The sequence below is a fragment of the Phalaenopsis equestris genome, unplaced genomic scaffold (genome assembly GCF_001263595.1).
Source record: "Phalaenopsis equestris unplaced genomic scaffold, ASM126359v1 Scaffold000107, whole genome shotgun sequence".
Taxonomy (NCBI): domain Eukaryota; kingdom Viridiplantae; phylum Streptophyta; class Magnoliopsida; order Asparagales; family Orchidaceae; genus Phalaenopsis; species Phalaenopsis equestris.
In genome coordinates, this window is record NW_018164549.1 from 5,543,986 (window position 1) to 5,571,156 (window position 27,171).

Below are 27,171 nucleotides of genomic sequence, written 5' to 3' on the forward strand. Positions count from 1 at the left end.
TTTCCATGCAACATAATATTAAAATAACAGAAATGATGGGATAAACTACTACGTTTACTCACAATAAAAATTAATATGAAAGTGGGTACGAATGAGACTCGCTAAAACCTAATCAGACATAGAATTGAGTTCATAAGAAGTAAATACAAAACAGAAAATGTAATACACCTTATTACAATAAAATTCATTTTTGTAACTAAGATTCAAATACTTACAAACACTTGCAATGGTTAAGAAAAACCTGGCACTAAAAGGAACACTTTCCATATTTAAAACCTTGGCTAAAGTTTGCAGCACACAAGTTTTAGATTTCAAGTCACCGCAATGAAATTAAAAAATATTGGAACAATTTCTTAATAATTTTTCTGCACTTGAACATAGTGAACTAGAGATCACCCTAAGTTGTAAACTTCCTTTCAAATACCATCTTTGATATGCATCGACAAATTTTTATCATTTCGCATGAATCTCATGGCATTTTTTTGAGCAAGAAACTTCTAAACTCAAATTAAAAATCATTCGGGACTCCGATTTCAACAAACTTACAATCAAACTGACCCGATGACACCAAAATTGATTCAATCCGAGCCAAATCAAGCCTAGATTGAGCCATTAAACCACTTTTGGAAGAATTGGATGGTTACTTAAAGAGTCAAATGGATTCCAAATTTGACAAGCTTATAGCCAAATCAAGCTTCTCGATTAGATGAATCCAAAAAGCCCAAGATCACTCAATTCTAACATTATTAAGACAATTCAATGTCCATAACATGTCGTCTGATCAAAGAAAATGCTATGGGTCATCCGATGGAGTGGTCTGGATTCTTGCATTATTTATAGGGGATGTCATCCCTAGAATCTATAAATAGAGCCATACTCCATTCACGAAAGAACTAGATCTGGATCGTGAGGTGAAGGAGAATCCGAGAGCCGTGCAACGAAGCACTATGGAGTAATGCAATGTCCTAGATACTAAGCAACGATGTACCCCGGACGTGGTTTGCCAAAATTTCGGCGAAAACTCCCGGTAACGATTGCTCCCGATCGTTATATAACAAACCCTTCTACGTATAGACATTATTCTTAGAGAAACATTGCAACCCTTTACCGATTGGGCGACGAGAGTTTATACTTGTACTCACAAACTTACAGTGGATCATTCTGATTGAGTTAGAACTCATGATTTTTCACCTTTCCCAATTTTTTCTCATAAGAATTCTTAATATCTTATGTTATTTTCTCATATGTGTGTGGTGGATTTCGTACTACACTGAGACGCTATTTTATTATTCTACCTCCACGGATTTTCTAGCACGCAACAATCTTAATCTCTCCAAACATAATTTATAGTCACAATCTCCTAGCAATGCCTTAAATAGCATCAACAAATATATGAATTGCTAATAACATGACAATATGCTGAGCAAAAAATTCTAAAGTTTAATCAGAGGCATCATCTTAAAGATACTTTAAAACTAAAATAAAAAGTACCAACTGATTTATCACCACTACTAGCTCAAAAATAATATTTAACAATAACTACTGGAGCCGTATAACCATATAAAATATTGGAGCTTTAAGACATCAAGTAAAAGCTCTTACAAAAAATATTTTCTAGGAGAGAGCTCATAAATAGTTGAGCTTAAACTCAACAATGACATGTCGTGTCATAAATGTTGTCATAAGCTTAGAAAAAGCAAAGAAAGTTCAATCAACACGAACATATAATCCTAAGCAAGATCATGAAAAAAAAAATCTTAAAAAGAGTGGCATTTCAGCCAAAAAAACAACAAAATAATGATTTACATATAGTTTATATCAAGAAAACAAATCAACCTTTACTTAAAAAGTATAAAGCAGCACATATAGACAAAAAGTAGAACGTTGCTTGATGCTACTTGTCAACATACAGCAATTAATATAAGCATCAAAGCGTTTTAAAGCAGTGTCTACATTCAAGTCTCAGCACATAGAACTTCAGAAATTACAAAAGCTATCATTTCATAACAACCTTCAACAAAATCATTTTAAAAAAAATCTAATTAGCAATTCTAAATTTGACATAATCAATCTCAAACAATGACAATGTTTGACATCTACATGTTGTCTAGTAATGGGTATAGTACCCTTAAATGAATAGGTTCACAATAAAAGTTAAAAAAAATAAAGAATTAAAATATAAACTCAGAGGTTGATGGTGCTAAAAATAAAGAATTAGCTGGTTAATCAGGAAAAAACAATTGATAAAACTTCTATCATCTAAAGGTTTTACAATAAAATAAAATCAATAAGTTCAATCATAAAGTTACATACAAGTATTTGACACAAACATTCTTCTAGTTAAATAGCTATGAATTGATTCGTGAGCAGACCCTGTCAGAGACGCCTCCATACACGAATCCGTCAAGATTAGTCTAATTTCTAGAGAAAGAAAAACTGCTAGCTATCCCGAAATCAATACTCACAACATTTTTTTTTTTAATTCTTTAAGCTTTCAAGTGGAATATTCCTCTCTATTTTCTATGGTCAAAGCAGAACACAATCACATTGGGTACAATGTCCAAAATCTAATGATACAGAAACTCGAATCTAAAAAAATGGAATAAAGAAGATAAAGAAGAATGTCAGACGCACCATCTTCCATCGTAGCATCATCCAATGCCAATAGTTTACATCTCCCTGCATCTAGGACTAAGCAAAGGACGAGAGCCAGAGGGTGACTGTGGAAACAAAGAACCCGGAGAAGGCAATGTCTGAAACCCTGGACCTGGACCCAATATTCCTGACTGGGGCAATGGTGAATAGAAGAAATTAGGGGTGGGAGGTGTTGGATACTGAAACCTGGGAGAAAGCAGAGGGTATGGCGATTTCGGGGAAAGAAGATTCAAAAACGAGCTTGGTGACGGTAATGGAAACTGTGAGTTGGGAGATGGCAAGGGAAACGAGGCGCCCGGAGACAGAAGCGGAAACTGCAAACCCGGAGACGGAAGCGGAAACTGCAATCCAGGAGACGGCAACAAGGCCGGCTGCGAAGGCGGCTGGGAGGATGAGCTAATCATTCCTCTCGGCGAGGGGAAAGCACCGGCTGCGGTTGCTGCAGGGTGAGGAAAAGGAAGAAGACCCTGGGAGCGCGGCTGCTGCTGCGGCTGCCTATAAGGATCCGACGTTAGAAAACTGCCTATAAGTATCCGACGTTAGAAGAGAGCTCTCGAGGTACCTCATGTAAGCGGAGACCGGCGATTCAGTCCAGACAGCGCTACCAGGAGCAGATGGCGATGGCGCAGGGCGATAGTAAGCAGGATTCGGATTGAGATTATAGTTAGGGTTCGGTATCTGGTTCTGAAAAGGAGGAGGTGGCGGAATCGGAGTGAGGGGCGGCGGTCGGATCTTCATGAGCCGCGAGCTAGGGGGCTTAGGCTGCGGAAACTGGGCCGGCGCCGGGCGATATCTGGCTTCACTGGCATCCCTTGCCGGGCTCCCGGTTAGCTGCTGTACGACGCTCCTAAAGTCGCTTTTGCTGATGTTGTACACCCTGGGCAGATTTGGCAGGGCCTGCTGCTGCTCGTTAAGCGCCGCCGGAGGAAGCCTCTGTAAATTGGGCTGGTGAAGAGGGCTCTTGCGTATATTCCTCCCGAGCTTGTTGACGCCAAGCTGATGTTGCGGCTGTTGATCCATCTCTATTCTAGCAGAGTATCAATCGAATCGACCTAATCCTATGCTATCCGGCAAAGGGAAGAGAGAGAATTTCATACCGCACGTAACCCTGCGTGCGGAAAGCGGGAAGAGTACGGAAGAGGACTGCCAAGAAAATTGCTTACATATCATGAAACCCTAGAGAGAGAGAGAGAGAGAGAGAGAGCGGGAGAGGAGCCTAGCAAGAAGCGGTAGTTGCGAAGTCGAAACTGGTGCAGAGTTATAAGAAGCAGTAAGGTTGACTGAACATAAGCAGTTACCGCGTTTTGGTGGAATTTCAGGGCCACATCTTCGCCGTACGTTGATTTGGGATGGCGTAGGAAATAGAAAATTTTGAATAGGGCTCCTAGTCTGCATGTTCAATTCACTGCTTCATTGACAGCGTAATTTCTGTGAATGATCATCCACAAGCAAATCTGCATATCTGGGCTTGCATCCTTGACAGTTATCCGTATAACCGAACCTCTAATTTATTTGGGCTTTTACATACATACCACCCAATTCTTATGTATTAACATATCCAACCCTTTACTTTTCATATTTATACCATATGAATCATTCATATCACATCAAAAATACATCCATTTTAATGTATGTAAAAGTTGAAGTTTAAATGTTAGATATGTAATACAGAAGAATTGACTATTGATGCGTGCCAGAAAAATTACAACGGTAGAGTAATGAATTATTGTATTAGTGTTGTACGAGGATCCAGCATCACGCAAATGAGAGAAGATAGTCGGTAAGGACACTAGAAGTTTTTACGTGAGAAATTCAGAAAATAGAAAATGATCATGGGGACTAACTAAGTTGAATTAGTTAAATGATCCACTATGTAATTTTTAGTATGTGGGTCTACTATTCAATTGAATTTGGGAAGAAGAATCTACAAAGATGATTATTGTAAATCCAAAATAATAATTTATTAATAATAGTCGTAGTCTTACTGTAATAAATGTCTTTCTCGATGATATTAAGCTGCAAGGGCTGTAGTGGATTGCTGTGGAAGCAGTAGTCAACCGTGAATATTGTAGATGGTGGTCACAGTGTTAGCTTATTGTATAGGTCGTGGTTGAAAGCTATGTTAGTAGTTGGTAATGTGGGCCGCCGCAGATGGTTACTTCGAGATTGTCGATTCACCACAAAGATCATAGTAGGAAACTGCATGAGCTGCGAGTCGTGTAGTGTAGGCCGCAGTTGTTCACATGGAGCGTGGTGGTGAGTTGTAATGATGTCTGCAGGCCACAGAGGTAGGAGTCTAGAGCTGCACGAGCTGTGAACCACATAGGTCGTAGTTGATCACGTACTGTGACTATTTTTGTAGGCCATAGGGGTCTGAGTTGGAAGTTGCACGAGTGCAAACCCTGGGTCATATTTGGTCATATAGGTCATAGTGGTGAGTTGTGATGGGGCTCGTAGGCTGCGAGGACTGAAGTCAAAAGTTGTATGACTTGTGAATCACGTAGGTCGTAGTGTTGAGTTGTGATGATGTTTGTAGGCTACAAGAGCTGGAGTCAGGAGCTGCACAAGTTGTGTGTTGTGAAGGCCATAATAGTGAATGACGTTCTTAGGCCGTGTGGCAATAAGTCGGGAGTTGCACGAGCTATGGACAATGTAGGCCATAGTGGTGAGCACAAATATTGTTTGTAGGTCTCATGGGCATGAGTCAAAAGCTGCAGAACTGTGGACTGCATGGGTATTAACTAATATCATAAGTCGTAGTGGTGAGTAGTGATGACGGTCGTAGGTCATAGAAGCCAAAGTCGGAATTTGCATGAGTAGTTGCATGAGTCGTGGACCACATAAGCCATAGTGATGAGCAGAGATGGCGTCCATAGATAGTAAATTAGGTTGCAACGACCAGAGTCGAGATTTGCATTAGTTGTGGACTAGTTAGACCATAGATAATCAATTAGGTTGTAGTGGTGAGTTGCAATGACGTTTGTAAGCTGCAATGACCCGAATTGAGAGATACACGAATAGAGCTTAAAGAGTCTAAAAAAAGTCACCATCATTGGGGGTGTATTGTTATATTGTCTTAGGGAGATGTTGTTGTGTCGTAAGTGGTGCGTGTTGTTACTTTCCAATATATGTCAAGATTTTGCAGTATATGTTGTAACTTCAGAAGGGACTTCGCTCCAAAGAACAGGTGGTGACTTATAATAGTCGACGATGGTGGGAATTGGTCGACAGGTGGCGATGGCCGGAGTTCGCCTAAGGGCAGTGGCTGGAGTTGGCCAGAGACAATAATAGCAGTGGCCAGAGTTGGCTGGAGGGTAGTGCAGAAGTTGGTCGAGGGCAGCAGAGGCAGCGAGCGGAGTCAGATGGCAGCGAAGATGGCGGCCGAAGTTGGTCAGAGGCGGTGAAGGTGACAATCGTAGTTGGTAGAGGCGATGGCGGAGGCAGGAATTGTAGTGGACATGTAGAGGTGACATCCACAGTCAACGTTGGCTGGTGGCTCCAACAGAAGGCCGACAATGATCATTAGTGGTTGGCAATTGCTGGAGCATGAGACCAACGGTGTTCGACGATGTTTTTTGGTTGCAGGAGTGGAAAGTGTACACCGGATCGTCGGTACATGATCCTAGATTTCAACTCCCTCTTCTCCAAGCTCTGTCCTCCTTCTTGCTCAAGGCTAGTCCCCTACCAGATTTGGAATCTGTTAGACATTCCAATTATACTTGCAAAGGCCCCAAATATGATTTAATGGCATGATTAAAGCTTGATCTAACTCAGATTGGACCGCATTTGATACCATTGGGTCCGTCTTGGCGAGTCGATGAGTTTGAATGTGAGTTTGCATAAAAAATTTGTTTGAACATTTGTTATTAAAAAAATCATCTTGAGATTCGCGTCAGATGTAAAAATTTGTTCAAGATGAATCAACTGGTGTGTACGTTAATCTTTTTTATTTGGCTCGAGATCATTTTTAATTTTTAATTTTTCATTTCTATTTTATTTTATTTATAATTTAATTCGAGATAAAATATTTTAGATAAATTAAAATAAATATAATTATTTTAATAAATTGAAAAATCTAAAATTTATTTTGAATTATTATAAAAATGCGTTGACTTGTTTTTAAAAATAAAAATAAAAAAAGGTGAAAAATACACTCAATAAATATATTTCTAAAATAGTTATATAATAAAAGTGATCTCAAATAAGACTTACTTTGCCATTAATTTTCGTAATTTTTTTAATTTCTTATGAGATCTATCTACATTAACTCAAATGTCTATTCATCAAATGAACTGTTAATTAGCAAACTATTTTAAGATAATATGATAATTGCTCAAAACTCAACTTGATAATAAAAATAGCAATTTTTTTTAATAAAATATAAAACATTGATAGTCAATTAACTATCATATTACATTAATCTTAAAAAAATTCACAAAATTATTAAAGCTCATGCATTAATTTATTATGAGAAATTTAGATTCTTAGCACACAATAATTATGTATTAACTTCTTTTTTTTTTTTAAGAATCCCGTAGGAAATTTTATTTCAATAAAGAAAATGTTACATGTTTTGTGACTGACAGTTTCACGAAATAATTATGCACTTACTTATCTTACAAATAAACTTTCATATTTATAGCACTCAAATCTTTAACATCACGTCTAAAATAATACAGTTATCGTCTTTTTTAAGCAAAATACACGTTTTAATGCTTAGCATTTAAACAACATAGACATGTATGTAAATTTGTAAATTAGGATCTGAGAAATTTACATTCTTAGCACACAATAATTATGTATTTACTTTTCTTTTTTTAAGAATTTCGTATGAAATTTTATTCCAATTAAGAAAATGTTATATGGTTTGTGACTGATAGTTTCACGAAATAATTATATATTTACTTATCTTACAAATAAACTTTCATATTTATAGCACTCAAATCTTTAACGGCACGTCTAAAATAAAACAATTATCGTCTTTTTTAAGCAAAATACACATTTTCATGCTTAGCATTAAAGCAACATATAAGATTTGAGATATGTAAATACATAAAAATTATATGCTATGTATATAAAAATGTCTTTTTTTTTTAAATTTATTTATGACATCATACAATTTGAGTCATTTGAGTTTCAATAAAAAATTTGTTCTTGGTCTATTTAAATAACCCAAAACAAATGTATAAGACTTCGTGCATAGTCGTGAATAATTTGAACTCTTTTAAATATTTGTGGCTCTTATCTAGCTTGAATTAAATATATTTAAAATCTTCAGTTAAATTCATATTTTCTATAAAAATTTAATTTGCAATTAAATCCATTTGTTTGTTAGATAATATCTACTCTAGCCATCAACTTTGGCTAAATAGGCTAAATTTGTTTTGTAGAATATTTTTTTTTGGAGAAAATAATGTAAAAAATGAAAATGATGTATAGCACATGCAAATGATTACAACAAATGAAAACACATTAAAAATAAAATACTCTGTTGAGCATTTGCATATGCCCTTTGTTATGGTCTTGTCCATGTAACCTATATTCTATAGAAGGTTCGGGTTAAGTCAGAGAAAGTCATAGTGGCAAAATAAGAACTTATGGGAAGGGGTGGCAAGTAACTAAGCTTAAGGCTTCCATCTCTTAGAAAAAAGTATTATAAATATTTTTATTAAATTAAAAGTATAGTTAACATTAAATTATTATTAAATATATAGGTTTACGGGGCAATATTGTAACTATATTATATGATATTTAAGAATTTAGTAAAAATTTAGAGGTGGTGAGTGTCTTCCCCGACGACCTCTAGTTCCACTACTAATAGTAAGTAAGATTAAGATTTGTTATTTGGTTTTAATCATACATATTAGATAACATTAGTCATGGAGTAATCTAACATGTGAGCAAAAGCAAGATTTTATTTGAAATCGTTAAGCTAATGAAAAGCAGTCCATATTCCTCTATTAGGTGTCTAAAGACATCCATGGGATATTGGAATACAAAACAATATACAGAAAGAAATCTTACCTCTTTAGTGTTGATTGAAAATCCTACCTAAATAGTAAAATAAATTGTACAGGTTTAAAGCTATTCTAGAAAGTTGCTTGCAACCCTTAATTGTCGAGTGTTAGGCATGTGGTAACACATAATTGGTGGGTGTCAGAAACATGCAGGCACTTTATTATCAAATGTTGATAACACATTCCACCAAAATTAATTTTCACAAGCAAGTACTCATTTAGAAAGAGTTGACGAGAAAGACAAATATAATCCATTGATAAAAGGTAGTTCACAAGATGAATAACATATTGGCCAAAAGCTATTTTCAAGAAGTGGCGAAGAAGTGGAGGCATGCATGTTAACCAAAGATCAATCCAAAAAAGTCATCATAAAGGATGACTTTCACAAGATGATTTCTAGTTTAATAAAAGGTTAATCAGAAGAAATCGCCAACAAGGAACCATGAGTCACTAGAGAGAGTGACTTCTCTATATGGGGCACCAACAAGGAATGGAAAATAGGCAATTTCTAGAGAGAAGTTGCTAAAACGGTAGCTTCTCAAATAATTGGTTTAAAAAGAAGTTTTTCTGAAAAAAAAAATGAATATAAAGAAAGTTTCAAGGGCATCCTATGTTTAATTTTGTTACAAAAAAGAGCTTTAAGGGATAATGTGCTAAAAGACACTCTTAAAAGGCAAGTGTTAAAGATAAGCCACTTATCAAAACTCTATTATGATAAAATGCTAACAAAGTTCTACTAAATGGCAAGTTTTCAGGAACAATCATTGAGAAGGGGATTATTTGGGATGAGTACTGATAAGGACTTAAGCAGGATTTCATCTAGCTTTTAGCCAAAATAATAATAGATAAAATTTTAAGATAGGTCATAGTGAATGATGACTTCTCAAAATGGGAAGCTGAGAGGCATATTCAAAGAAACTTTTACTGAGATAATTCATCATAAGAGAAATAATAGAAGAAAGGCAGAGGGATGTAACTTTCCAAGGAAGGGTGACAATGAGGCGTAAACTACTAAAAAAATAAAGTTTTCTCTTTTTTTCTCCCTTTAGATGTGTAGAAATGTCTTCTATATATAGAGCTCTAAAAATAACCAAAGGTCACTTAAGGTACCTTTTCGAAATTCATCCAAATTCACTGGATCTTGACGAAACCATTTTTGGTGCCTATGCGCCCAACCGTCGCTCCTAGGTGCCGACCTTCTAGAATGTCCTGACGCCCAGGCACCAGATCCTAGCGCCTAGGCGCCAAGTCACCTTTTGTGTCGTTGGCTTCAATTGACCCATTTTTACTCATTTTTTTCTTTGTTTTCTCTTAAACTCCATTTTTTGAACTTGAATTAAAAAACACACAAAATATCATACATTAAAGCACAATATCATTAAAAATAAACATGAAATAGATAGATAAAAATATGTAATTTTATGGTGTGTCAGGACATGGTCCACACAGCCAGACAACACATAAAAGTGATTCCCAACTAGTGGAATCAAAGACTCCTCCAAAATTGGAACCGACATAGGCAAAGAAACCAATTGGTGATCTTGTTGTTGAGACCGTAATAGCCTGTTCCTAATCCTCTGGGCACACTTACCCGATTTAGGTGCAGGAGAAGCCTCAAAAAGACCCATAACAAACGAATACAGGAATAGATGAACCAACAATGATAGCTTTAGAGCTTCCAGACAATTCACCTACCATGGGAACAAAAATCTTAAAAAACATGGAGGGACCAACCTACAACATAGAGAAAATAGAAAGGTGTTATGGTGAATCACCATCAAGCATCGACCTCTTCCTCTCAAAAGACAGAGCGCGGATGTGAGCAACCACAGTGTAGAAATTCCATGTGTTCTCTTCCTCTCAAAAGAGGGTGTGCTGATGCCATCAATCGCAGTAGGAGCAATTCCATGTGTTCAACTCCCTTTCTTCTAAGGAGGGAACATGGCAGATGCCTTAGTAGGCGTACGATTACCAAGAGAAATCTGAACAAAATGCTCAAAAGAATCAAAGGTGATGGTGCCTTCCTGAGAAGAGAAAATATTGGTTGAAAAGCACACTACATTCCCCCTAGAGGTCTTGATCATGTTATACCTCTGACTGTCCATTTCTATCAATCAAAAGAGACATTGATCAAGCTCAAGAAGAAGTATAAAAATAAAAATCAAAGTATACAACAACACCAGTGCGTGCGAAACACGATAACTGAAATGCTAAAAAGTGCCAATTAATAATGAAGCATAGTGACCAAAATGCTGAGGGTACAACACCAGTGAATGCAAAAAGAAAAAAACTAGAATTTTGGGGGTGGGATAAAAAACATAATAACATTCATTGCTAACTGTAGCAGCTAACACATGGAATGAAATCCATGGTCTTAAGAGTATCAAAGAGTGACTCAAAGAAGAAACTAAATCACAAAAATGTAACCAGGGATTCCTAAAATGGAGAGAGATTCTCATTCCCAACAGAGTCGCCATATTTGTTTTGGTTCTTTTTAAACTCAGATTCGTCAACTTATCTAATTATGAGCTCATAGTTCTTCTTTCCAAATAACCCTTTTTTAACCATCGAGATGAATCAGAGAAGAGGAAGGATCAAAAGAAAGAAAATAAAATGAAATAAACAAACAAATTAAGTTAAAAAAATATGAACTTATGTAAGGCTATCTTCGTGCAATAGGTCAAGAGTATATGACCAAAATGATATCTTGATGGACACGAAGAAGTCCTCTACATAACCCATATAACCTGAGAACGAAAATTTTACTTTGTTCTAGGGTCAAGAGTAACTCCCAAAGAGATGTATCCCTTTGGTTAATTATATCTTGGGGGATACCCAAAAAAGTTCTCGATAATAGAGAACCTGCTTACAATTTGTGATAATTAGTGAAATACATATTTCAAAGAAATGGTTATCTCGACTTGGAGCATCTCGATGCTTTTAAAGCTTATATTGACCCAAATGAGAGAGGGTGAATCTATCAAATCTTATAAAGAGACGGTTGCTTATCAACAAACGAGGCTGAGGAAATAACCAGGCTGTCTCAAACATGGCTTCCCTATGCTTCAAAGCCTACCGGGCAATAAGAGCAAAGGGTGAATCACTATATCCCAAATAAGGGTTGACATATCCTTAATTAGGACCTATTGGATGACATCAATGAAATGTTAAAGAGAAGATTGAGCTCAAAAAGGGTTCCATCAACAAAAAGGCGAGGAAGTCTTAATCAGGTAGATATAGCTGGGCCAGGATTCCATGGATTTATCATCCCACTCTATTAAGAGCTTAGGTGTACAAGATTGTGAAGGTAGTCAATCCAGCCCGACCTGAGACCCCTTGTCAACAACCCATGTGTTGTGTCATCCAAAGAATCTTGATAGCCCTAAAATCAAAAGGAAGGAAACTCCTATAACCCTATGACCCTATACATGTGAGATTCACAAAAAAATATGACTTATAACCTCTGAAAGCAGGGAGGATACTTCTGGAATAAAAAAAAGGGATTTGACTACAAGGCTGAAACTACCCACAAAGAACTTATACCCCAGCTTGGTCAGGGACTCTAACATCCTTAATCATTCTAGACGATCACTTAAATAGAAATCTTATGTTTAGTCAGTTAGTTTGGAGAGGCACAAGCACTCCTCCTTGTGACATGCAAATGATGTCATTATCTACCAAGGATTCTTAAATGTGGAGGCCCTACTAAAATGACTTGGGAGATTTTAATGTTATGCATAACATTTTTAAAACTGCCCCAAAGACCATGCCGAAAGTAAAAACAAAAAGTAAATGCTCATTTTAAAATGACATAACTTTACTCCTAAAATTTGATTGAAATCAAATTTATTATTAAGATTTTATAAAAAGGATTTTTATATCCTTAAAGAGCCTAAATTGCATATACGATGAGCCCAGATAAACCACAATCATAAGAAAGAGAAAACATCAACATTGAACAAAATGAACAAACACACTAATAAAATGAATAATAAAGATTGGGCATTGCATGGTTGACAACATATCCCATGAAGACGACATTCACGAAGCTTCTTGTGTCACTGAGGATACTATCGATCCGATAATTGGTTATCATTGTGGTCATAATGATAGCATAATTATAGGGATTATTTTTAAGGGGAATGTCATAGTTTGTGAAGGTTATGGGAGGATGTGAGTTTCATTTGGGAATGGGTAGCTGTGCGTAAATCTCTCGACCAAAAACTTTTTAGGCAGGCTCGACAGGAAGAACCTCCTCCTCTAAAAATTGTAAAAACTACGCTAGCGTTATGGATTTCATGCGCTCAGACTATCTCATCTGTTATTCCCTAAATTGAGGCCTTCCCCTGCCATATGTTCATTGGCCCAGGTACCATAAACTCCATCAATTTTTTGACCTTCAGAAGATATTTAATTAGGCATCAAAGGTGTCGATACTCCTCCGTGTCGTGGTTGTTGTCACAATGTTAGGCACAATACATTTTTGGATCTTGAAGGTATGCTTTGGCTTTCATTAGGGGTGTTTTCTTGAAATAATCATTATTCTAGATGGTCTCTATTATCTCGACCATTGAGACCCTCAATGAAGTTGATCTTGGGATCTCCTAGTCTGGTGATGGAAATTCCATATATTGAGTTGAATACTTGTCAGAATACCAGGCATGATTCTCTCTGATTGTATTCTATCGATCACCTTATGATCTTGAGGCGGTCAGACGTCTTCAAAGCGAGGATGTGCAAACGAATGTGGATTGTGTCTTGGCCTCCATACTTCGCCTCGAGTGATCCTATTTTATGAGTGATAGGTGGTGGATTCTGCTCTGAAGGAGGCAAAGGTGGAGTTATACTCTTTGTTCGATATGTGATGTCCAGTCAGTTCCAAAACCTCAGATAGCATCTTCTGTCGTTGCAGGCCTAACACTCATCAGAAAGGTTATTTCTTCAGCCTCTTCTGAGACTTCTTTCCACTGACAAATTATGCCACAAACATCTGCTTGAAATTGGTGAATAATGTAGTTACTCCAAGTCGTAATCCAATGAACCACTTGAGGGCTAACTCTCTCATCATGACAAAGATAAGATGTCATTTTAGCTTATTCTTGATCCTCAGCAGACACACTGTTGAATCAAATGAGACTATATGGTCGGCTGGATCGATTTGCCTTTTGTAGGACTCCAGTGCTAATATCTTGAATCGTTATGGGGGTTCAACCTAGAAATTTACCTCAATAATGTGTTCTTAGGCTAACAGGCTACCTCAATACGTCTGAACCGATCCAGCTCGAATGGTATCTTTCTAGCACTATCAGGGTGTTGTGAGTTGCCTTCCATTTCTAAGGTTGGGGGAACTCTTTTGCAATTAGGTGCTAGCTCTTAATCACGAGGGTACTGATCCCTTCTCGGGTCATCTCGGGTCAGCACACCTCAAATGACATCTAACATCTGATCCTTCAAATCATGGATTTGTTGGGTCATGGATTCATTGGTGCACTCTATGTTGTGATCTCTTTGTTATAGGGTTCTTCTCCTTAAGTTACTCCTCCTTTGATCTACATATGGCTAGAGATTTTATTTGAACTTTGATTTGGAGATGGGTAAAGTGATTCTTTGTTTTATTGAAAATTTAGATGCATACTAATTATTTCCAATGTATTTACAAATCTAACACCTAAATTTCAACACACACACACACACATTATCTTAAATATGCATAAGAAAAATGTATTTCACTTTTTAAAAGTTAAAAAAGAAAAAAGTAAAAAATAAAATTTAGGTTTTGATATGTAAATACATAAAAATTGAGTGGTATGTATGTGAACACTTTTTTTTATTTATGCTCTTCATTTTATTTATACAAATTAAGAAACAAAAATATTTATTTTTATATAAATATTAAAAATAAATTAATTTAAAAATATAAATTCAATTTTAACTATCATACGGCTTTATTTTAAAATGTTCATAGCAGAACGAAAAATAAAGCTTCCGACCTTAATTCCAACAACCCTGACCCCCACCCTAAAGCGGCAGAAATATTTGCGTACGTAAAACGTACATACAGTTGCGTACATATTAGGTTATACGAATTGTACAGGTATATTATACTTATGTTACATGAAAAATTATAAGGGGTATAACCTAAGTGTAACCTACATATACCCTCTTAATAACCTAATATGTACGCAACTCTGCGTACGTCTTACGTACGCAAATATTTCTCCTAAAACGGGGGCAAAAAACTTCTTTCTTTAATGAGTTTTGCAGCGTAGATAAAAAGATAAATAATCATAAAATTAATTTTAAATAATTAAGAGGCAATTAATAATCATCATAGGGTTGGTAAAAAATGCAAATGCTGAAGTCACAAGAAAGCGAGGAGCGGCCCATCAAAGTTCAACATTGTCAATATTTTGGTCACCCAATTCAAAACTCATTATTGAAGTCGACGTCAGAATGTAAAAATAATAAAAATAAAAATAAAAAATTTAAAAAGTAAAAAAAAAAAAAACTCTCTTTCCACCCTCCATTGCGAAAAATTATGTCATATAGATTGCATGCGGTGTCCGATCCGGACCATAATTCACCTGATCTACGGTCCCGATATATTTCAGTGAGCCCCATCTAAAATTTTTTAAAAAAAATGAACGGTCAGGATCGGACACCACAGGCAGAGATACATACGGTGTCCGTACGCAATAATTTTTCCTCCATTACAAACCATTTGAAAGTTTTTTTTCTTATTTGCATTTGTCATTCAAAATATTAATATCTATAAAACTAATATCTATATGATTTTTTTGAACAAATGAAATTAATGCTTTTACACATCATAATCAAATCACTAAAAATTTAAGAAAAATGAAAAAAAAAAAACCATAAATTTGTGTTTTAGTAAAAATTTGAAAAATGAAGTTAGATTTATAAATAATATTTTGAGTGCTATCTATGTAATAAGAGATTTGCAGCTTCGAAGCGTAATACAATATAATGCTAAGAGAGCACTCAAATGAATACCTGGATTTATCCAAACAAATGAAAAACTAGGGCACCATCATTTAAATCAATGAATATACTCATTTATCATTCAATACTAGTTTTATAAAAGGAAAATGTACATACATATCGCACAATTCTTATGTATTTAAATATATAACACCCGAAATTTAATATTTATATTTATAACATCTTGTTATCATAATTCCATTCATGAATATTTATATTTGACATTTAAAATGTCAGTGATGATATTTTTGTTCAGATGTTAAAGATTTGAGTGATATGCAAGCAAATATGAATATTTAAGCGTTAAATATATAAAAACATGAGAATTATGTAGTACGTATGTAAATGCGCATTTATAAAAACTCAATAAAACACTTCATATCCGTTTGCTATACTGCAACTGTTTCTGAAATAAAAATTGTAATGCACTAACTTCAAATTCACCGTTTCAAAAAGAATTCAAACAAATGATCATAAATAACTTCAGAATATTGCTTGCAGAAAGTCAGAAATCCAATATAATACATTGAATATATTTCTGCTATCTAATAAATATGTGAAATATACAATGACTAACATTTAAATAATAGAAAACAGATATGTGAATACATAAGAATAGAGTGGTATATAAGCAAACCTTGCAAAAATTAATCAAGCATGCTCCTATTGAAATGTGAATGTCAATTCCTCGCATTGAAGGATAATAAATGAAGTATGAAACCACAAAATATGCACAAGCCGTTGGCGAGATATCTCCAAACCATTTAGTTTTGTAAATTATGGTTTAGTTTTACATTTAAGAGTAGAGCACAGAAGACATGAAGCACTCGAGGTTTCTTAAGAATCCTGCAATTAACACGATGGACAAAAGTGTAATTAAGATTAAATTTGCTGCAAATAAATATGAACAAAATACATACTGAAGCGTGAAAATATAAGGGGAATAGGTTGATGAAACTTTGATCTCAGAACCACCAACAATAACAAAAACTCATTATGAAAGGAAAAAGTTAGTTATAACATCTTAAATACCTCGTGAAAACTCTAGCCCTCTCCTACATATAAAGTATATACTGGACTAATAAGAAAATCTATAATATCAAGGGGTGAATTATTAACGAATCAAACACAAACATAGCTTTATTTTTGAATTTGTTGAATTGATTGCATCCTGGCTCGGTACTTAAAACTTATTAAGTAGGGCCATATATAAGATTTGACTTGGCTTAGGAGAGCATATTGAGCCGGCGAGGAAGCTTGACCTTCGGGCTTGATGAGTTTGCACTATGGCCTAACCAACTACACATAATATTTCTTGAGGTATCGGCCATTTATAAAAGGTATAATCCTTACAATTTCTATGTTGATAAGCTGGTAAGCTTGGTAAGCTTCTCTTTCAAAATTATTCAACAATGAAGGCTCTTACCAATTTAAATCAAATGTTCCACCAAAAAGATGGTGGACAATTAAAAGTATTTGATGCACAATGCTCCCCCAAAAGGACATGGACAGTTATAAGTCTTTGATGCGCTGGTTCGCCTAGCTTGAAGCTTCTAGGGTGGACTACATGATCTCATGACCCAGTCTGGGGATTGAAATTTTCGAAGATCGGAACAGACGGTCAAATTATTTTAATCAAAATTTTCTAATTTTATTTTTATAACTAAAATTTAATCATCCAAATGAAAGAGCCAAATTAAAGCATGCAGTTAAATTTACCTTTTTTCTACTTATCCGAATCTTCTAGAAATATTTCTTCTATTATTCATCTTTTAATAAAATGATTAAACCAAAAATATTAATTTAAAATAATATTGAACTACAAAAACCAGTGAGCACATCTACTTCTAAGCTACATTAACATAATGAAAAAGGAATGATATGCATGCTAGTCAAAAACACTATAAATTAATATAAACAATAGACAATTTACTTTTTTTAGATATAATCGTTCACGATAGTTCATAACATTCAATATGGTTTATTATATCATAAAATCTATAGCATTGTATATTTGTACAACTTCTACAGGAGCATCATTAAAAAAATTGTAACAATGAAGATATATCAATATCAATATCATCTTCTATTTACGTACACAAGAACTTTTGCATTCCCCCTCTAGTACCATAAAGAGATTAACTTCATAATAGTTAAACATAAACATACAATCAATCTATGCGGTTCATATCAGTCATATGTTCCTTTCATTTAATTCTACTTTAAAATAATACATAACATTAGTATTTCTAAAATATATATTCATCAAATATGACCAAAATCTAAAAGAGCATATAAATCACAGTAACATGAAGCAATTATGTTTAGTAACAATCAATGAATTCGGTTTAGAAGAAAGAAAAACTAATAAACTTAAAATTAAGAGTACTTACCTCGTTCAATTAATTGTACATCTAATCATTAAATCTGATTTCGCCTCCTTCAGTTTGACACCCTTAAAAAAATGTTTATAAGAATTAAATCTATGACTATTATTTTTACTTTAATATTTTATTTAAATCTTTAAATTTATTTCTTCAAATAGTATCATTATTTATTTACTATTAATTTAATATCAAGTATTATGTCATGATTTAATTATTTTTATTCTTATTAGCATTTAATTTTTTTTCAAAATTAGAATAATCGAAAATCATTTCTCTCATATTTCTATATCGCTTGCATATATCACAAAATATATACATAACTATTCATTAAATAATATTCATATTAACTTAAACAAAACCTTAACTTACCAAGCTCATTCGACTGCCCTTCTCCTGTGCCCAAGCCTGTTCGGTTCGGTTTTCCCACTCCCAGACTCAATGCCTTCTTTCTCCACTTCTCTGCTTCGACCTTGCATGGGTCGGTCTCGGTTTCAACTTTCCCATGTCGTAGCCCTCGCCTGCTCGACAACCACTGTTCCTTCAGCTTCAATTGCAATCATTGTCACCCTCGCCTCACGAAGGTAAATATTCTTCTTCCTTCTCTTTCTTCTTCTTCTTCTTCTTTTTGCTTGTGGCCCTCTCTCTCTTTCTGTCTCTCAATTTTGCCTTTCAACTTCCTTCACGCATGCAGTTTCATCACTAGGGTTACGCATGAGACTTTTTCTCCCTTCTCTACCTTTCTTGCTCTCTTCTCTCCGTTTTTTCTTTCTTCCCCATTTCATTTCATCTCCATTTATTTCATATGTCTCATCTCTTCCGCTTCATTTCCAGCTTATGAAAAGTTGGTGTTACAAGTATTGAAACCAAATGTTACACATGATCACTGGTCATTCTTCCAGCTCCTCAAGCATAGTTGAACATTTCCTCCGACTAGTCTAAATATTGGATGGAAATATGGAACAATCGTGGTTTAACCTCGAAATGGAGTTATCACCTCCATTCCAAACATAATTGAATACTGAGTAAAATGCATAGCAATTTTTTTGTGGTGTGATGAACCTATAGAGCTTCTGTTAATTTGCCATGCCATTCTCTCTTATATTTTGGAGAGAAATTTCTTCAACAATTTTGTTGAGGCTTTCTTGAATGCTGTAGACAAATAAATAGCTATTGAGTTATGTATTATAGATTAATGTCAATCTCTCTCATATCATTTGACATACCAATAAATCTTCAGCGCATTTAAAGGTAGTTCCGCCAAAAGAGATGATTTAGAATGAGATTCCAAATTGATAATAGATGCAGTCTAAAAAGAATTTCATCACATTGCATGCTTTAACTTGTAAAAAATTGCTTTAATCTACTTCGAGAAAAATTTAGCGGTAACTTGGATAAATTAATGCCCTAAGGTTGGGGGTGTTATGTAGGATTTCTCCATGAATTTGGCAATGGAAAAAAAATCTTCCCAAAATCAATGCACTCTTTGACCATATTGGCCAAGTAATATCATATGCATTTGATTGTGATCTTCATTTTCATACGAAAGTCGGAAAGGAAAAATTACCTCTAATCAACCTCTTCAATTACAGCCATAGTCTTTTGACTTTCCCGAGTTTGCATAGCATGCAAAATAGTAGGTGCTGATATTTGCGTTCTTTAAAAAATTTATAATGATGGGATTCTTTTGAAAGATCTATCCTTTCCTTGGCTACACAAGCAAGTGAATTGACTTTACGATTCTAACAATGGTTAACTTCTGGGAAGATTACCTTAGGGATATTTTATAGAAGCTTCAGTACATTTATAATAGGAACTAACTCAAGTCCAGTGATCTTAAAAGCACTTGCTATCTGTTTATGAGTTGGAAGTTCCTATATATATGGGGCTTCTTGATTTCAAATATGATTCCAAATTCAAGGCCTACTATTGTTGCTTCATATTCAATCTCATTACTTGAGCAATATTCTGATCAGCCATATAAATATCAAAGGATACCTGCTTGCAATATTATGATTTGAGACCAACCAAGATCTATATCATTAGAAAACTTGGTAATTTTGTTGTTCACACTGATAATAATTCATCAAAATGGAGCACACATTCTGCAATACTTAGTTGTTTAGTTGGTTTCATTAATGATACTCCATTGAAATAAAGCTTCCATTTTGAAGTTCGCTCATCTTGTAGTTCATTATTAAGCGGAAAATCACCAAATGATGATTAAGCGCCAACAAAAAAGCTCATTGCTCATGTTTAAACTTACAGGGTTTGACAATAAGCTCGAACTCACTAGTTTTGTGGGTCTGTCTACCTAACAAGGCAAACATAAACTTAAACTTTTTAATTATAGCTCAATTATTTGTGTACATTGTGTACACTTATAATTGCACGTGTATACTAATACAGATATATATGTAGATATATGAAATAACAAGTATACTCTACAAATATAGATATGACTTTCAATAGAATTTATGTTCGTGAATTAGCATTCAGCTCAATAAATAAATAAATTTTAAAAAATATATCGAATTTTGACTTATTGGTTTGATGAGTCGAGCTGAATAGCACTTAAACTCGCATAAAAATGAAAGGTACTATTAAGTAATCAGCCAGAGCCTAACTTTTCACAGCCTTTTTACAAGACATATGTGATCTTGAATTGAAACAAATATACCATCCACCTTACTAGACTGCGGGTTAGAGTGTTTTGCTCATTAAAATTTGACATGAACCACTTAAGAGATCATAGATTTTTTGGACTAAAATACAATGACGAAAATTTTGTGAAGTAAAGATTGCCATCACATTGTTTCTAGGTATGTGAGTAGTCTAACTTCTCTCCTATTAGCAATTGACTGACATGATAATGGGCATATTCAACCATTCTCATTAATTTGACATAATAATGGAAATATTCAAACATTCTCACAATTGACTGTCACATATAAAATAAGCAGCTTTCTTGGAATCAATGCTGCAAGAGTAGTAGATTACAATCAATATTTATTTATGTTGTCAAAAACTTCTTAACAAGCTCCTATAGAGAGCGAAGTTGTCTTAAGATATTTGCCTGCTTAAAGGGATTGATTTCAATGCCCTTATAATGTACAATAATTGACATGGGAGTCTACCAGTAGATGCGGGAACACACCTAATATCTGGACCGGTTAAGTTTAGAAAGATTAAAGGCCAGCATGTCCCCTTTCTTATGTGAGAGTGTTGTCTACTCCTAGTTACCTTAAGTCTATCTATGTTGTTTTTGACATGTTTGGGTCAGTTTCTTCGTGTTTCTATTCAGGACAGCATCCTACGTCTCAAATTCTCCCTTCAAGGGTTGTACTTTGCTCCCACGGTGGTGATTATCTTCACATTATCCTTCCTCAACATCCCTCCCTTCATTGCCATCATTGCCTTCACGGTTGCATCAGCCTATAAAAAAGTCTTCTTTGTTGTTTCCCGCAGCCACCAACCATACCCTGCTGCCTTGCTACTCTGTTCTAGCTGCCGGAATCACCTTCCTGCCACCAACCTGCTATCCAAGTGCTCCATACTTGTTGTTTTTCCCATTGTTGTTAGTAAACTCTGGTATCATTTGGTATCAGAATAAAACTTACCATGGAAGAGTAGCAGTAGCAGCTCTGCCTTCAACAAAGACTCTCAAAAATTAAGGAAAAGATCCATGGAGGGTCATCATCGATTGTGATAGAGAAATTAGAGGAGAGAGAGAAGAACACTTAAATCCCTTATGTAGGGATGATTCTAGTAACGAGGAAGATAGATCACGATGATTTAAGATTCAATATCAATGGAGGCTGAGGGATGAAGTGACTTATCGAGGACAGAGATAACTGAGTGAAGGTAGACCTACCAGATTTTGAGGGGATAATGAATCTGAATAACTTCATTGAGTAGCAGCAAACTGTTGATAGAATATTTTTAAAACAAGGTGTCAGCTCAAGGAAGAGTGAAGCTTGTTGCAATCAAGTTGAAGAAGGGTGTCTCTTTGTAATAGGAGAATCTGAAGAGAGAAATAGAGAACGTCGGAGCAAGATCACCACTTGAGTGAAGATGAATAAGAAGATGCGGGGGAAGTATCCACCCTTAGACTAGCGTCAAGATATTTTTTTGAAGCTACATCACTTAAATCAAAGGGAATTATTCGTGGAAGCGTACACAGTGGAATTTGAGCAGCCTAAGCTGAAATGTGAGTTGACAAAGTAAGAGGAGCACACAATAGCCAGGTACGTGGGAGGCCTGAAGCCTTCCATCGACAATGTGGTCCAACTACAACCCTATTAGTAGTTGGGTGATGTTAAAACTTGGCATTGAAGATTGACAACAGAAGCAGAGCACGCACCCACCTCCGCTCAAAGAGCGAACCACAACTAAGAGTATCTAAATCACACTTAGATGAGTTAAGAAGACAGGTCTAAAGAATGGCTAAGCCACTTAGAGTGAGAACAGGTCTGAGAATAGTAACACGCCCAGCACAATTCAAGCCAAAAAAAAAATACTTCATATGCCATGGATATGGACAATTCGCCTCCAGTTGCCCAACGAGTAGAGTCATTTCTTCCACTAAAAAGGGTGGTGTAAAGGAGGTAAGCGAGGAGGAGACAGCTGAAGAGCAGTGTGAGTACCAAATTTCAGCATATGAGGACGAGATGCTTGTGGTTTGACGAGTCCTTCAAACAAAGGTTACGAGAGAGCAGTAGTGGCTTCGCCACAAAATTTTTTATACTCATTGCACTTTGAAGAGAAAACTATGCAACCTTATCATCAATGGAGGCAATAGTAAGAACATGACATCTACACAAATGGTAAAAAAGTTGAGCCTCACAACCCAAACACATTCCAACTGTATTCCCAACTGGATCTACCATGGTGGCTTTGTACATCTGCATGGGCCTTTGTTACCCAATTTTCATTTTTTTCCATACTAGTGGTTTATCCAAAGTTTTCTGTAGTAATTCATTTTTGCATAAACTCTTCAATTGTTTATCACGTAGAAAAAGCTTCGAGTACTTAGAAGTTTCATTCAATCTCCATTGGTTATAATGATGGATATTGAATGAATCTAGGCAAGAAGAACAGAGTCAACATTGACAAGAAATCCCTCGTGAGGATTTTTATCAGGAGCCAGCTTGCAAGGTCTGGTATTGTGTGACGCGGTGTCCATGGATATTTGTTGCATTCAATCGGGGAGACTGGCAGTTTGATTGCAGGACTCAGCATGGCGGGTTCAAGAACACATTCATTCACCAAAGATGGAAAACGCATAGTTCCATACCTTCAATGAAGTCAGAGGCGATTGTGCCAGCGGACAGACGCCAATGGGATCAATTTTGGTAATGACAAAGGGTAGCAATATAGAAGAGCAGATATTCGACACATGACAGCCACTATAGGCTTTTAGGACAACTTGACTAAAAGCTTACCGCCATGGCCGACACCATAAAAAATCATATCTGGAGCACCAACTAAGGTTCAATATGTCCTTACTTCAAATAAGCTTGAGTTTGTCACGACCCGACCAACAGCTTGGAATTAAACAAGGAAGGTACAGATGCTCGGACGGTGAGAATTAAATTTATACTTATTTATTTTCTATAATTATCTATTAACACATGAAAAAACCACTAATTAAATTAAATTAAAACAATATTATTTATCTCATTACTAGTTCTCCGTGTCTTCTATAAACATTTTCTCTTCCGTTGCTCATATTTTAATAACTTAAGTAAACTTAAAATGTTAATTTAAACCAACATTAAACTAAACAAAGCTAGTGAATACTGGTACTCTTAAACTACAATAGTATAAGTAAAACAAAATAATATGCATGTCAGTTAGCTTTTAATAAATCAACATAAACATTTTGATGATATTAAAAAAAACTTTAGCAATAGCATATCAATATCACTATATATCTGTACAGCCGTCACAGGAGAACCAGCTAAAAGTTGTATCGTTTAAGTTACTTCAATATCAATATTTTTTTCTATTTACGTGCATCAGTACCTTAATATTCTCTCATTAATACCATAAAGATGTGATTTCATCATAGTTAAGCATGCACATACAAGCATACATTAAAAATAACACTTTCTAATAATTAATATTTCTGTCTCATTTGTATAGCAGTCAATATTCTTATAGAAGATTCAATATCTACGAAAAAAAATTGAGCGCACGGGTCATTTTTATAATACAAACAAAGTTCAATAGAACTAAAAATTATATGTATGCGTGTTATAACATTAAATGCATATGATCGAGAAGGAATAAAATATTACTATAGCAAAAGAATATCAAAGTGACACGGGGGCTATGGAGGACCAAATGATCCTCAAAGGGAGAGGGGTTGCCACTCCTCCCTTTCCCTTCTCTCTCATTCCCCTCTTTCCTTATTAGCACATTCCTAATATAAGTCTTTTAAAATCAGAAATTTTGAATATTTTTATTTCTCTTTCTTAAATCCGAATTTCTATTATAATCCCTTTTCTAAATTGAATATTCAAATCAGATTTTCTGAATATTTTATTCCTCTTTCCTAAATCTAAAATCCTGATTTGATTCTTCTTTCTTATTTTAATTATTACCTAAAATAAAGTCCTAACCTCATTATAAATAGAGGATAATGTGCTTAGAGAGGGGTGTTGTTTTGATATCTAAATTCAGGTTTATCATAGATATTTTTCCCTTCGAGGGTTGTATCTGAGGGATTGGGTGGTGCTCCGGCTGTATCTCTCTCCTGATGTGGTGACTATCCTTCATTTACCATTCTCTGTGATTCCCGCCTCGCTCTTATCGCCTTATCTTGATACCGTTGTCCAAAACAACAAGAAATTGTTGTATTCCAACAGTTTCAAGCCTCCACCCTTGACGCCACTGTCGAAAACAGCAAGGATCTACCATTTTCTGCAATTCTAGCCGCCCCCAATGCTTTATCCTCATCCTCGCAGCCCTCATTGTCCCAGCCCTCCACCATCGCTTCCTTAGCACGCAACGCCTCCTCTTTGTTGTTTTTCTGTTGTCTAACAACCCCAAATATCAACTACTAATGTTTGGACTGTCGCACCAGGTTGTCTCGCTATTCCAACGGCTGCCCATCCCTCCTGCCATCTCACTACAGTCGCAGAGCTCTTTCCTCAACCACCAACAGCCGTTCAGCAGTCTCTGTCCTCGTTGTTCCCCACGGATGCATTTTATTGTTTGTGCTGTCATGTTTCTTTCTCGTCTATTTTCTATTTTTTCATATCGTATTTGTAAAATGTTTGGAATTCAGAAATAATGTGTTTTGTAGTGGTTTGGGTTAACTCCATTATCACAAAGGCAGATATAGACGGTCGGACCATGTTGATTAAATTCCTATGTTCATTTATTATTTAACAAATGAAAGAGCTACTAATTAAATTAAATTAAAACAATATATTTAAATTTATTTTGTAACTGATATTATTTTGCTATAGTAATATTTTATTTTTTCTCGACCAAATGCATTTACAGTTATAGTGTTGCATACCCATGATTTATGTTTTATTAAATTTTGTTCATTTTGTAAGAATGACCTATGTGCTTAGTTCTTTTTATGGTAGATATTGAAACTTGTAAAAGAATATTGACGATTATGCAAATGAGACTGAAATATCCATTATTAAAAAGTGATATTTTTAATGTATGTTTGTACGTGCATGTTTGAATATGATGGATCACCTCTTTAAGATACTAGCAAGGAAATGCTAAGGTACTCATACACGTAATTAGAAAAGGATATTGATATTGAAGTATCTTAATTGATATAATTTTTAGATAGTGCGTCTGTGACAGTTGTATATATATATATATAATATTGGCATATTATTGATATAGTAAGATTAATTGAATAACATCTTAAAATTTTAAATTGATTTATTGAAAGATTTAACGGACATGAATATTGTTTTCTTTTCTATTGTATCACAGTAGTTTGGGAGTATGAATATTTACTAGTTTGTTTAGATTCACTAGTTTGTTTAGCTCACTGTTATTTTAAATTAACTTTTCTAGTGCAATTAAATAATTAAAAGATGAGCACAAAAGAGAAAATGCCTATAGAAAACTTGGACAACTAGAAACGAGATTAATTTAAATATATAGATTTAATTTAATTTATTTTGTGACTCTTTTATTTTTTAAATGATAAATAAACATATAAATTTAATTCCCATTATCCGATCATCTGTACCCACTTTGGTTAATTCCAATTCCCAGGTTGGGCCATGACAGAGCCAATCTTGGGCTACATGTTGACTCTACAAAATACACCTGACATGAAGTTCCAATTTAGTTCAACTAGGTACCCATAACTGATTGGATGTTAGAGATAGTTGTTGGCAGTTCTGGAAACCATCTCAGCTGTTTTGAGAGGCAATACATCCAACAGTGAGATCTAAGTGCTTTAGAGGCGTCGTCGAAGACCCTCTAACCTCGAGAGATCACAACATTCTCGTCACATTCAACATGACCGACCTTACTTCATAATAGGACAAGACAGAAGCTTGATGGGCGAAGTCGAAGCTCTCCCAACCCCGGGAAACTACAGCAGGTGTCTACTAGTAGACACAGGATCGCGCCTGCGATCCAGGCGATTCGGTCCAGAGAGATTGACAATATTCACATGATATCATGGTTTATAAATCTTACCTAATCGTGTCTACAACATGAAGGATTTTCATTCACTTATCATTGCCGGCCGTTTTATTGTTCAACTTCACTTTCGTAGTTTGAAAAGATGATTTTGTGATTTTGAAAATAATTTAAATATAAATATTTCGCAGACTAAAACGGATGTCACAAATTCTTTAGTCTAGGTGATTGAATCCCTATTACAAGTGATATATTTATTCTTGGGGATAAATGTATTAATTGTAGTATTGTATTCAATTATCTAAATTATTTGAAAATGTGAGATCAAACGAGTCTCACATTTTCAAATAATTTAGATAATTGAATACAATACTACAATTAATACATTTATCCCCAAGAATAAATATATCACTTGTAATAGGGATTCAATCACCTAGACTAAAGAATTTGTGACATCCGTTTTAGTCTGCGAAATATTT

General features: G+C 35.0%; 2 protein-coding genes across 5 annotated transcripts in view; both read right to left on the reverse strand.

Moving 5' to 3' along the window:
* Positions 1-2,205: 2,205 nt before the first annotated feature.
* On the reverse strand, positions 2,206-4,033 carry LOC110020725 (protein HAIKU1-like). The gene is made up of 2 exons (XM_020718918.1): positions 3,181-4,033; positions 2,206-3,149 (listed from the first exon to the last, which is right to left on the reverse strand). The coding sequence occupies exons 1-2, from the start codon at positions 3,673-3,675 to the stop codon at positions 2,670-2,672; spliced, it is 975 nt and encodes a 324-aa protein (XP_020574577.1). The 5' UTR covers positions 3,676-4,033; the 3' UTR covers positions 2,206-2,669.
* Positions 4,034-16,193: 12,160 nt separating this feature from the next.
* LOC110020671 (aspartate--tRNA ligase, chloroplastic/mitochondrial) overlaps positions 16,194-27,171 on the reverse strand; it is a 66,730-nt gene continuing 55,752 nt past the window's right edge. For all 4 annotated transcript variants that reach the window (XR_002293552.1, XR_002293550.1, XR_002293551.1 and 1 more), the window contains one exon: positions 16,194-16,520. The gene's annotated coding sequence lies outside the window, so the exon portion shown is untranslated. The remainder of the gene's footprint in view (positions 16,521-27,171) is intronic.